The following is a 12358-nucleotide window of genomic DNA, read 5'->3' as shown; positions in this document are numbered from 1 at the left end:
AATTCTTACCCTTTGTTGCTAGTTTCCTTAGTTGTAAAGTGCAAAAATGGCTCAGATTGCTGTGTAAAAACCTTTGTTTACAAAATGGCAGCAATGTTCTAAATAAAGAAAAGCAAACCAGATTATCACTACTTTGAGAGCACATTATAAACACACTATGGAATTTAAACAGGAAAGAGACTTTGTCCAACCTTACCTTGGAAACTTCTCATTGTCAATCAAAACAATGTTCTGCACTCCATTGCCAAATGAAGTGAAGGTTCCGTCACTGAGAGGCAGAAGCTTAAGTCCTTGTAGCTCTGTGTACTTTTCATCACTGAGAGCAAATTCAAGAAGAGTGTATTTGTCATCTTTACTGAGATTTTCAGCCTCACTTCTGTGAATGACATCTCTAACATAAGATGGAGTCACCCATGTCAGTGTATCACTTTCAGGGAAGATTACTTGAACATCTTTTAAAACATGTTCTGGGACTGTGACCAGGTTCTCTCCTTCAGCAATTAGTAGCCTTGTAACGACAGACATTGTGTCACTATGTATATTGTTTACTGGAAAAACTGCATTTGAGGCAGACACCCAGATTTTCTCATCATCAACAAGGTGAAAGATCTTATATTCATATAGACCTTTCAGAGTATCTGTTGCAACTTCATGCCATCTCTCTTTATGTACAGTGTGCGATAGGTCAGGCCAAAGATTGTACACAGTGCAGGAAGAGAGGGCTGAGTTTTCTGATAACTGAATGGCATCTAGAATCATCATGAGATATACATGGGGAAGAATCTCTTTTGTGAGCAGCTCATTCCACATCGCAGACTCATCATTCTTCTGATCTTCCTCTTGCCACTTGATGAACCTCCGATTGTCTGTCAGGCCAAAGCAAGCATTGATGTGAATGGGAAGCCCAGTTTTGTTTGCGTCATTATTTGGAAGTGGCAGAAAGCAACTTAGTCGCCCATTGCAAAGTGATCTGTCTTCATCTACTCGAAATGCTCCATCAACTTGAGGGTAGAAGCTCAGCTTATTAGCTAGAGAGTCGATCTCTGGTTTATATCCCTGTTTCAGAAGGCAAGTTGTCACAAACCATTCACACCTGGTTTCTTTCATTTGCTGGGAAATGTGTGATACTGTTTTAAAACATGTTTTTCTATCAAACGATTCCTGCTTGATATGAGAAAGGACAGTGATAAAGTTACTTGACACAGAAACTTTCAGCCTATTGTTGCAGAGGCCATTGGTGTCAATATGCAGCAAAGTAATGGATGACACATTTCTCAGGAAAAGAAGACTGATGTCTGCATCAGCAATGAAACTGTCAAATAGCTGGGTAATTTTTGTGGAGTCATATAAGTTATCTGAGATCTCAGAAGCCTCATTACGCAGAGGGAAACGGAAGAGTGTTCCTCTGAAGTATTGTTCCTCACTGATGACCTTCTCCCAGGAACAACTATTGACTTGACTGACAATATTTTGAAAGGGCTGAAACTGATCTCTTAAGTTCAAAAGGCTCTCTCGGTCCTCTTCATCATTCAAAGACCATCGATAGCCTTCTTCATCTTCTTCAAACATCTTCTTTTGTGGGTCAAAGATGGCTAAGTGTTCAGAACTGAAGACACATGGCAAGTCTGTAAAGAACAACAACAATAATTTGTAATATCAGCATTGCTAGTGTTGTGCTAAATCAGCTGTCAGAATCTGACACATCAAATCCATCTATTAACCTTTTCACACGTGAGTTTAAAATATTCTATCTAACCCCAAAGAGTAAGTTATTTTAGGCGACTGTTATTTTAGAATGTTTAGCATTTCTGTTTCCATGGCGACGCGTCATGTGACACGCAGCCACAACAGCACTGTAAGACACATGGATCGCTTTTATTTCGTTTTTCCTTTTTTATTATTAATATTCACAAGCATGCTCACTATATTATGAAATATCTGATATTCCGATTTCGAAATATGTGCAAGTAAATGTATTTAAAAGTTCAAACACTTTTATAATCGCCGTGTTAGTTGATCTATACCGGGTGATGGGCGCCGCCATGTTTGTTCGCGCTGAATCCGAGCTGTGGGATTAAGCAAATTCATCCTCTCCTCCCGAAAGACATTAAAGTAAGTCTCTGGTGAGCTGGGAGAAGAGGAGAGTGAACTTTATAGTTACCTACATAATCTGTATGATATCAATAAAATATGTTGTCAGAATATATTTGTAGGATCATTATTGCCACTTCCATAGACATCAGTGTGTATTTTACAAACTATAAATGTATGGTTTTGCTAGTACTTATGTGTATTTAAATGTCTGAAACCTAAAATAAGCATTACATGGTTGAAAACACTGAATAGTTGTGATAATATGACAAGCACTCTCTGGCTCAGAGCCAGCCAAAGCGCCAAAACCGATTTGAATTCAGCAGCTGATCACGTGATGCGGCGAAAGTTTGAATCACACCGGTGTGATCGTACACTTTAGGGACCAGCCACAACAAATCACACGGGTGTGATCGTACGCGCTAAAGGGTTAATGGAATATTTCACCTGTAATATGGTAAACAGAGTTGAAACCAATCCCAAATCTCCCAACTTTTGTTGGGTCATCCTGCTTGATGCTTCTGCCAACTCTCTGAATACCCTCCCAGTCCTCCTCTGTAAAGGCTGCATCATTGAAGGCATAGAGAGCAGGCCCTGCAAGACCAAAGTTACAAATGGCTTATCATACAATAATGATCAGACAAAAAACTTAGTCATTTGCATGTGTGGCACTACTAAAGGTTTAGTTAGTTAAGACTATGACACCCCAGAAATGAAGCTGGGGAACTCACAAGTACATAAAGTACACAGACTTGTTGTGACTGAGCCAGGTATCAGACAGTGATGGAACGTGACAGAGATCCAGAAACAAGGAAATAACAAGGAAATGGCGCAAGCAAATAATAATGTTCTTTACAGCCTAGAAGTGTCATTTCATTTAAAAAGAGAATTACCATCTCATTAACTCAAACATTAAATAAGCATAACATACCTTAGCGGCACCACAATGGCTAAGTATGATCAACGGGTAAGGGTGAGGGTCAGTTGGTCCAACTGCGAGATCATGGAGTCTTGGGTCATCACAAGATTCAGAACCTATGAAGCTCAACAGGATACCAGGTGGTTCTCTCTTCTCATGGTATAGTAAGTGAGTAGAGCCCCTTCAGAGGCAAGGATCAGTGCTCTTTGAGTCAAGGAATCAGCCAGCAGGCTTCTATTAGAGGCGAGTGGTGGAGGTGGTGCAAACCCACAGCCGGAGCTGGGATCTGTCATTTCAGCACCTCCCCATATTTCTGGAGAGGTTTCGAGATGAACCAGACTTGTTGGGGCCGGTCAGCATTCCAACATGCACCACTTACTGTTAGTTGTCGAGGGTGGAGCTAATCGAACTTCTGGCATGTCTACAATAGGTTCTAATGCTGTGGGGGCCTGGTTTAGGCCTTGCATCCCAGGAAGTCTGCTTATCGCCGGGACTACAACGTATATTGTGGTGATGCAGTCTATCAGTATAACGGTATTAGGGGCAAATCTGATATTGTGTTTTTCTTTTTTCTTAGGGTCCTGGAAGTGATATCAATTCCGGTGCGCTGTATGTTCAAAAGGTAAGACCTAATTGTGGCAAATGCATGATGAACGGGCTATGTTGGACAGAGTTATTTGAGTTCCCTTCCGGGAACTCGAGCCGCGTCAGAAACGCTATGGGGAACGCCATTGGCGGGCAGCACTCTGAGTCATGTCTAACAACCAATAGACGACGGGAGTGACGTCACAGGCGCGGTGACGTCAGCGACCAGGAAGTATAAAGCACGTGCGTTTGAAGCCGGCGGCAGCTTTTGTCATTCAGCGAGAGCGCTCTGTGTTTGTGTCTGTCCATATTGCTGTTTTTCGGTGCCAGTTTGTACCAATTTTATTTGAGCAATATGTCAACCAGGGGTAAACTAATAAAGAAAGTTTCTTTAGCGGTTCAGCAGCCACATAGACGGTGTGTTCCTCCCTGCCAGCGTTTTATTGCTGGTGAGGACACACACAGTCTATGTGTAGTCTGCTTGGGATCGGGGCACGCACAGTCAGCCCTCGAAAAGGCAGACTGTCCACAGTGTGAGCGTCTTCCACTGCGGGTGCTCCGTTCCTGGAAGGCTCTCTTCGAGGAGGGAGCCTTCGCTAGCGTTCCTCGCGGGTCTGGCCCCGCTCCGCCTAGCTACACTCGTGGGGATCGCAGCTCGATCTACTAGAGGGAATGGAGACGGTTGATCCCCTATCTCCTTTCTTACCTGGTGGATTGGTAAACCTCCTACTGGATAAGGAAGCCCGCAATGCGGTTACTTACTTCGACGTTGTCAAAAGTATTCAACCACACACACACACCCCCCCGATCGCCTCAGTATGATGAGCTGTTGGACATGCTGACTAATGAAATAATAGAAGCTAATAGAAGCTAATAATAGAAGAAGAAAAAATGAGCCGCAGAAAAGCAAACTTTATGTTTTCTGCGGACTAAGTCAGCACTTTCAAAACGGAGCTTTCTGTTCTTCCCCGATCTGCACATTGAACTGTCTAGATCATGGGAAAAACTAGAAAGAAAAGATGATGCCGCGGGTTGAACAGACGCTAGCCAGCTATCTGTCGCCCAGCCTGGCATCATCCTTGAAAGCTCCGTCTTTGCTCTCCAGGCCGCCTAAATAACTAATCAGGCTTGATGGGCAAAATGTACACGTGTCGGGGTTGCTGGACGGGGTTGCCCAGCCGTGTACCAGCTCCTCACATAAGAGGCTCATAATAGGAGCATTGCAGCCCGTTTCCCTCTGGTGAGACCTAGAGGGCGGGATTAGCAACACTCCTGACCGGGGGCTTCAAAGACTAAGCCCGAACCGAGGGTCGTGCTTTAGTCTAATAGGTCCTCGGCTAAACGGCCCTGACTCTTGTACCACAGGGCCGATGAGGGCAGCCCCTCTCGGGGAGGTTTGTGGTGCACCACAGCTAGAAAAACATGGTGACCACACCTCCTCGGGGCCCTCAGGAGATCTGTCAGCTAACCCTGCCAGTGTTACAGGGCGTGGCAATCTCCCGCGAACGTCAATTTCTAGTTGTTCCGCCCGGAAACGTAGCGGACCTAGAAAGTTTGCAACCCCCACGGGGGTCTTAAGAGCAACTAATTCAGGTGCATCCTGCCAGTTCGCTGCTAAAGGTCACTGAATCAGTTCCTCAAATAAATCCAGAAGCCAGCCTCGAGAGGCTGGTTCCCTTAATAGAATTTCTGGCAGTGTGGAAACTACTGCCAAATATTTCTATGTGGGTCCTGCGCACTGTAGAGAAAGGTTATTGTATTCAATTCGGCGCCAAGCCGCCGCCTTTCAGCGGGGTGTTTCCAACTCTGGTGAACCCCCGAGCAGGGTCTGGTAATGGAACAGGAAGTAGAAACTCTCCTGAGGAAGGAGGCCATCGAGGTGGTCCCTCCACAGTACAGAGAGTCCAGGTTCTACAGCCAGTACTTCATTGTTCCCAAGAAGGATGGAGGGCTTCGGCCCATTTTAGATCTCAGGCAGTTGAACCGCTCAGTCAAAAAACTGAAGTTCAAAATGCTGACTGTCAAACAGGTCGTGTCTCAGATCAAGTCCAAGGACTGGTTTGTCACGATAGATCTAAAAGACGCATACTTTCACGTCTCCATCCTTCCACAACACAGGAAGTTTCTCAGGTTCACTTTCAGGGGCAAAGCTCACCAATACAGAGTGCTTCCTTTCGGCCTAGCCCTCTCACCCCGAACTTTTACAAAGTGTGTGGATGCTGCTCTGGCTCCTCTGCGACTCCAGGGCATCCGCATACTCGACTGGCTGATCCTGGCCAGCTCGGTACAGTTAGCGGTTCAACATCGAGGTGCTTTTCTTGCTCACATGAAAGAATTGGGGTTGAGATTCAACACCAAGAAGAGTGTGCTCTCTCCACTACAGAAGACCACTTATCTAGGTGTAATCTGGGATTCGACCACGATGCAGGCACGAATGTCACCTGCTCGGATCGAGTTGATCCTTACTGCAGTAAATGCGGTCAAGCTAGGCCTGTCACTCAGTGTCAAACAGTTCCAAGTACTGTTAGGTCTTATGGCAGCAGCATCCAACGTGATACCTTTTGGTCTGCTGTACATGAGACCACTGCAGTGGTGGCTCAAAACCAGGGGGTTCTCCTCGAGGGGAAACCCATTCCGCAAGATCAAGGTCACGCGGCGCTGCCTACGTGCCTTGGCCATGTGGAGAAAACCCTGGTTCCTCTCTCAGGGTCCGGTTCTGAGAGCTCCTTGTCGCCGCGTCACGCTAGCAACAGATGCATCCCTTACCGGATGGGGAGCGGTCATGAGTGGCCGCTCAGCCCAGGGTCTATGGAGCGATCACCATCTCTCCTGGCACATAAACTGCCTAGAGATGCTGGCCGTATTCCAGGCCCTGAAGAGTTTCCTTCCAGACCTGAGAAACCGCCACGTGCTGGAGACAGCACTGCGGTGGTTTATTATATAAATCGTCAAGGAGGTATCCGCTCACGCCCCTTATACAAGCTGGCGTACCGGATTCTCCTGTGGTCTCAAGGAAAACCTCTCTCCCTGAGAGTAGTCCAATATCTCTGGGAGCGGACGTCCTGTCGAGGCAGGGGCCAAGGCCCGGGGAATGGATGCTTCACCCAGAAGTGCTGAAGCAGATTTGGAGAGTGTTTGGCCAGGTTCAAGTGGACCTCTTTGCGACCCAAAAGACATCGCAATGTCCCCTCTGGTACTCTCTAGTGCCTCCAGCTCCTGCGGGACTGGACGTTATGGTACAGATGTGGCCGAGGCCTCGTCTGTACGCCCTTTCCCCGATCGCTCTGCTCCCGGGAGTTCTGGAATAAGTGTGACCCCTGAGGGGGCAAATCTCATAGAGGCCAGTCTCTCAACCAAGGTTGCTGAGACCATCCTTCACTCCAGAGCTCCCCCTATGAGGAAACCCTATGACCCTTAGAGGAAGTGGTCTGCTGCATGGTGTAACCAGCACTAGTTTGACCCAGTTCACTGCCCGATTGGTACAGTACTGGAGTCTCTGCAGTCTCACTGTCCGCAGGGCTAACCCACTCCACCCTGATGGTCTGTTAGTGGGTAGAGTCCCCTTGGTCATACGTTTTCCTCCACGGTCGGGAAATCAAGGCTTCATCAGGAAGTAATGAAGCATGGAGAATTCTTATCCAGACTCAGTTGGACCTCTTGCGACTCAAGAGATATCGCAATATTCCCTCTGGTTCTCCTTAGTGCCTCCAGTTCCGCTCGGACTGGACGCCATAGTACAGACGTGGCCGAGGCTTCGTCCGTGCGCATTTCCCCCGATCGCTCTGCGCCCAGGAGTTCTGGAAAGAGCACGCCGGTATCGGCACGGCTGTTACTTCTAGCCCCGTACTGGCCGGTCCGAGTATGGTTCTTGGACCTCTTCTCTCAGGCTGGGGGCGCGATCTGCCACCCCCACATGGAGAGGTGGAAGTTATGGGTATGGCCCCTGGGGGGGCGCAACTCATAGAATCTGGTCTCTCAACCAAGGTTGTTGAGACCCTTCTCCAATCCAGAGCTCCCTCTACGAGGAAACCTTATGGCCTAAGTGGAACCTGTTTGCTTCACGGTGTCACGAACACCGTTTAGACCAAGTTACAGCCCGTTGGTACAGTACTAGAGTCCCCGCAAACTCACCTGTCCACAAAACCAGCTCACTCCACCCTGAAGGCGTTCGTGGCGGCTTACTGGCCTACCACGCCCCTTTCGGTGGCTTGTCGGTATGTTTTCCTCGGCGGTGCACTCAGGTTGAGACCCCGAGGGGTCTCAAGCCTCTATTCCCTCCACTCTTGGAGCGCGACCAATTGGAAGTATAACTGCATGTGTCCAGTGTGAGCACTGGGCACATACGGCCACAAAAGAAAGCATGTGGCATGAACAGAGCTATCAGTAGATGGATCACAGATGCCATTTTCTACTACTTTCAAGTCCTCTGGTCTCCCATCTCCATGGGGAGTCAAGACTCACTCCTCCTGAGGCTATTTGCCTCTAAAAGCTCTGGTGGCAGGTGTCCCTAGCCAGGACATCTGCAGTGCTGCGGGTTGGTACTCGCCCCTGACGTTTGTCAGATTCTATGAACTCGACCTCCGAGCCACTCCAGGCTCCTTCGTCCTCTCGACTTAGCAAGGCTGAGTCTGAGAAAGTCAGCCCCCTCCTTAGCCAGGAGGAGACTTCTCTAGGCGCAGAGAAGTCCCTTTTGCCATCCTCTCCTCGAGTGCCTGAGGGCCGAGGAGTATTTCTCCCCCTGCGATTGGTCAAACATGACAAGCAGCGGTAGAGAATTGCATCCTCTAGACAATGCCTTATTCCTCTCGTGTCCTGGCAGGATTCCCAGGCTGAGTTTATTCAGTCCCTCTTGTTCTGGCGGAACCCCAGACAAAGGACTAAGACTCCTCGTGTGCCCGAGGGCCGAGGAGTATCTCTCGCGCTGGCTGGCGACCAGGCAGAGGTCCACTACTGTCCCCGTGTGCCCTAGGGCCGAGGATCATACAGCCCTCTTGTCCGTGGAATACTAGACAATGGCTTATTCCCCTCGCGTCCTGGCAGGATTCCCAGGCCGAGTTTATTCAGTCCCTCTTGTTCTGGCGGAACCCCAGACAAAGGACTAAGACTCCTCGTATGCTCGAGGGCTGAGGAGTGCCTCCTGCACTGGCTGGCTACCAGGCAGTGGTGTGACACTTTCCCTTGTATGCCTGAGGGCCAAGGGTCATATTGCCCTCTTGTCCGCGGAATGCTAGACAATGGCTTTTTCCCCTCGTGTCATGGCAGGAATACCAGGCCGAGTTCTTGAGTCCCTCTTGTTCTGGCGGAACCCCAGACAAAGGACTACCTTCTCCTCGTGAGCCTGAGGGCCGAGGAGCACTCTTGGAGGTCGAATGCACTGTCCTCGTGTGCCTGAGGGCCGAGGACCACATACACCCTCTTGTCCGTGGAACACTAGACAATGGTTATTTCGGTCCCTCTTGTTCTGGCTACTCCCAGACAAAGGACTAAGACTCCTCATGCGCCTGAGGGCCGAGGAGTACCTCTTGCTCTGGCTGGCAACCAGACAGGGGTCTACTACCTTCCTCGTGTGCCCGAGGGCCGAGCATCATACTGCCCTCTTGTCCGTGGAATACTAGACAATGGCTCTTCCCGTGCTCTGGCAAGGACCACCAGACACAACTTTCTTCCGCCCTGTTTCTAGCAGACACTGCGCAGGGCGTGGAAATTATGGGGGCGTTGACATCTCGTTCCCCATAGCGTTTCTGACGCGGATCGAGTTCTCGGAAGGGAACGTCTCGGGTTACGAGACGCCGTGTCACGGACCATAATTCCCGCACCCTGCGGCGCTCGCTTCATTCCTAAAGAGTTGCCGCCGGCTTCAATCGCACATGCTTTATACTTCCTGGTCGCTGACGTCACCGCGCCTGTGACGTCACTCCCGTCGTCTATTGGTTGTTAGACATGACTCAGAGTGCTGCCCGCCAATGGCGTTCCCCATAGCGTTTCTGACGCGGCGTCTCGTTCCCTCAGGGAACTAAGGTTACATACGTGACCCGAGACGATTTGTTTTATCAACAATGTGGCTGAGGAGCTCTATGGACATGTTAAGGGAATGCTCCTTATTGTGAGAGTGTAACATGCATGCCAGCGAGTGCAGGGTGTGGTGCAATTCGCCATCCACAGGTACATTATGCTTATTTAATGTTTGGGTTAATGAGATGGTAATTCTCTTTTTAACTGAAATGATTATTTTATTTTAATAGTAATACTGGGGCCAGAAGGAGTTGCAGCAGGCTTTGTGGGGCATGGCTAGACTTAGGGACACTTCTAGGCTGTACGGAACATTACTATTGCTCACATCATTTGCTTGCTTTATCAGGAACGATTCCAGATCATTTGGACTGTGTTTTCCCTTTGTGAGCCTTTTTCTTTGACCACCTTCTGCCTCTCACATTAAATTTGTTTCTATTTAAGTAGCTAACAGCGCAAATCCTTTGAACTGTTGTGTGTAGTTTTGCCGAAGACTGGCCTAAGTGGAGAGCTCGGAATCCGGAGCAATGTGTTTGCTGCAGATTTGTATGTAATTCATTTGCTTAACTATTTTATTTCAGCAGAAGAGTCTTGTCTCAAAAGGTGAAATGACAGCGAGTCTGTAGCCTGAGGGGATGCATTTCAGTTGAGTAGTTTCTAGAATATCTTGGGACCTGAGGAGGGGTACGGTGTCAAATAGCCACGTTTGTCTGTGCTATTGTTGTTTATTGTGTTTTGCAATTTTTTTCTTTGAACGATATTTATGTTATGATGAATGTTATTAATTTTGTAAGCCTGAGCTGATGCTTTAAAGTGGTGTTTGTCATCAGTATTGTTGATAATCTGATTCCATTTGGCATCATCGGCTAAGTGTTAATTGTTTGAGATTATTTTTGTGTGTTTGCTGTGTCTCACATTGTTCCCTTCCGAGGAACTCGAACTGCATCCTCTAGAGGCTGTTAGGGGAATGATATCAGCGTGGCTCGTGACTGAAGAATACATAAAAAAACTACAATGGAATTGGCCAGCAACAGCCTATGATGTCACTACGGCGCGACTCTTCGCTGCCGATAGAACACAACATTTTCTTCTTCTTCTTCGGCTACCAGATCATACCTGCTTTCACGATCTAGTAGCCTTCCTAGGCACATTGACTATTTGAGGATACCTTTCTGCTAGCTTGGTGATTGCTTCCCTTTTTAGGGTTTTAAGCAGCGGTCTCCCTGAGCTCCTGCCTAGACAGTGCTATCTCTCCTCCTTGGATTATAAGTAGGTGACCCACTATGGTGGCCTGGGCAGTTCCACAGGAGGGTTTTCCTGGCCTACTGGACTCATGCACAACAGAATGGGTTAGCACAATCCTGTTACTTTGTGTCCAGTCTGTTTTGCTGTATTTCTGGGACCTGTTTGTGGTGCACACCTGTCAAGTATCCCGTTTTGGCCGGGAAAGTCCCGTATTTTACCCTTCTTTCCCGCCATCCTCCCGTATTAGTATTTTCCCGTAAATCTCCCGTATTTTAACTAGTGATGTGTCGTTCGCGAACGAGTCGGCTCTAAGAGCCGATTCGTTGTAGCAAACGAGAAAAGCCGACTCCCACCGGGGAGAGCCGAATCTTCCGCCGCAAGTAGTGGTGGGATCGTACCATTATGTGAAAGAAGGAAAGGGGGCGCATACTTTAAAGATAGCGAGTGTAGTGGTACAGGCCAGGTACACAGAGCGACAGAGAGAGGCGGGGAAGACAGCATGAAATGCGAGTCCATTGGGAGAAAGTGAAAAAATTAGTGAAAAACAAAAAAGCAGCAGCATCTGGCTGCATTTCAATGATGTTGGAGACTGCAAAGCTGAATGCAGATGCCTGGTTAAGGTAATGGTAGGAAGACATCTGCATTGTTGCAACATCGGTGCCCTCAGAGAGTCTTCTCAAAAACAGAACAAATAATTACAGAGAGGAGAAATCGCATCAGCCCATCCAAGCTGAGGCATCTCATATTTCTCAATGCCAACCTGCACTAAAGACAAAAGTGTTTTGTAATATATATTTATTATATATGTTAAGACTTTTCCCTTTATTTAGGTTATGCTGTGGTTGAGTTCAATTAAAGTTTTATTAAAATGTTAAATAATAGTAACTGTATTTTTTAAAATGAAAAATAAGGAATTAAAAAGTTGCTTACCAATACACAAAGCATTCACAATTGATAAATTGGGCTAAAATAGAAGGCTCTGAGTGATACTAAATAAAGAGCCATTTGGGAGCCGTAAGAGCCGGCTCTTTTAAGGGAGCCCAGCCAAAAGAGCCGAATCTTTGAAAAGAGCCGAACTTGCCATCACTAATTTTAACTTGCGTTCTTAAAAAAAAAAAAAAGTCTCCGCGATAACTGCCTACCAATGTTAAATGAACAGAAAATATGCAAATAGGCCTTTAAATAAATGCTCTTCATATATACCCTTTTGTGTTTTCATTTAGGCTATGAATGCTCACAGCATGTCAATGTCAACAAAGGTAGGCCTATCATTGGCTTTATGCACAGCTGCACTACTTCCTGAACTTCAGGCAGCTCCTTTGTTTCCTGTCTGCCATTATTGGACAAACTGATCACCTGGATTAATCAGTTTGTCCAATAATGGCAGACAGGAAACAAAGGAGATGCCTGAAGTTCAGGAAGTAGTGCAGCTGCATAAAGCCAATTGTAGTTTATAAGTGGTTGACAAGTGGTGATTTTAGCTTTCTTGTCACCTGTTTTAAAATGTAA

General features: G+C 47.3%; 1 protein-coding gene across 1 annotated transcript in view; it reads right to left on the bottom strand.

Annotated features, from left to right (window-relative positions):
- The window catches only part of LOC141340088 (sacsin-like), a 41038-nt gene that overhangs the window by 11265 nt on the left and 17415 nt on the right, over positions 1-12358 (bottom strand). Inside the window, exons 5-7 of the mRNA XM_073845022.1 lie at positions 2539-2685; positions 197-1625; positions 10-98 (exon numbers count right to left, since the gene is read on the bottom strand). Of these exons, the coding sequence (XP_073701123.1) occupies positions 10-98; positions 197-1625; positions 2539-2685 (1665 nt within the window). The remainder of the gene's footprint in view (positions 1-9; positions 99-196; positions 1626-2538; positions 2686-12358) is intronic.

The sequence above is a fragment of the Garra rufa genome, chromosome 8, assembly GCF_049309525.1.
Source record: "Garra rufa chromosome 8, GarRuf1.0, whole genome shotgun sequence".
In the NCBI taxonomy this organism is placed as follows: Eukaryota; Metazoa; Chordata; class Actinopteri; order Cypriniformes; family Cyprinidae; genus Garra; species Garra rufa.
The sequence above is the reverse complement of the archived record's forward strand: the minus strand, read 5'-3'. Positions and strand labels throughout refer to the sequence as shown.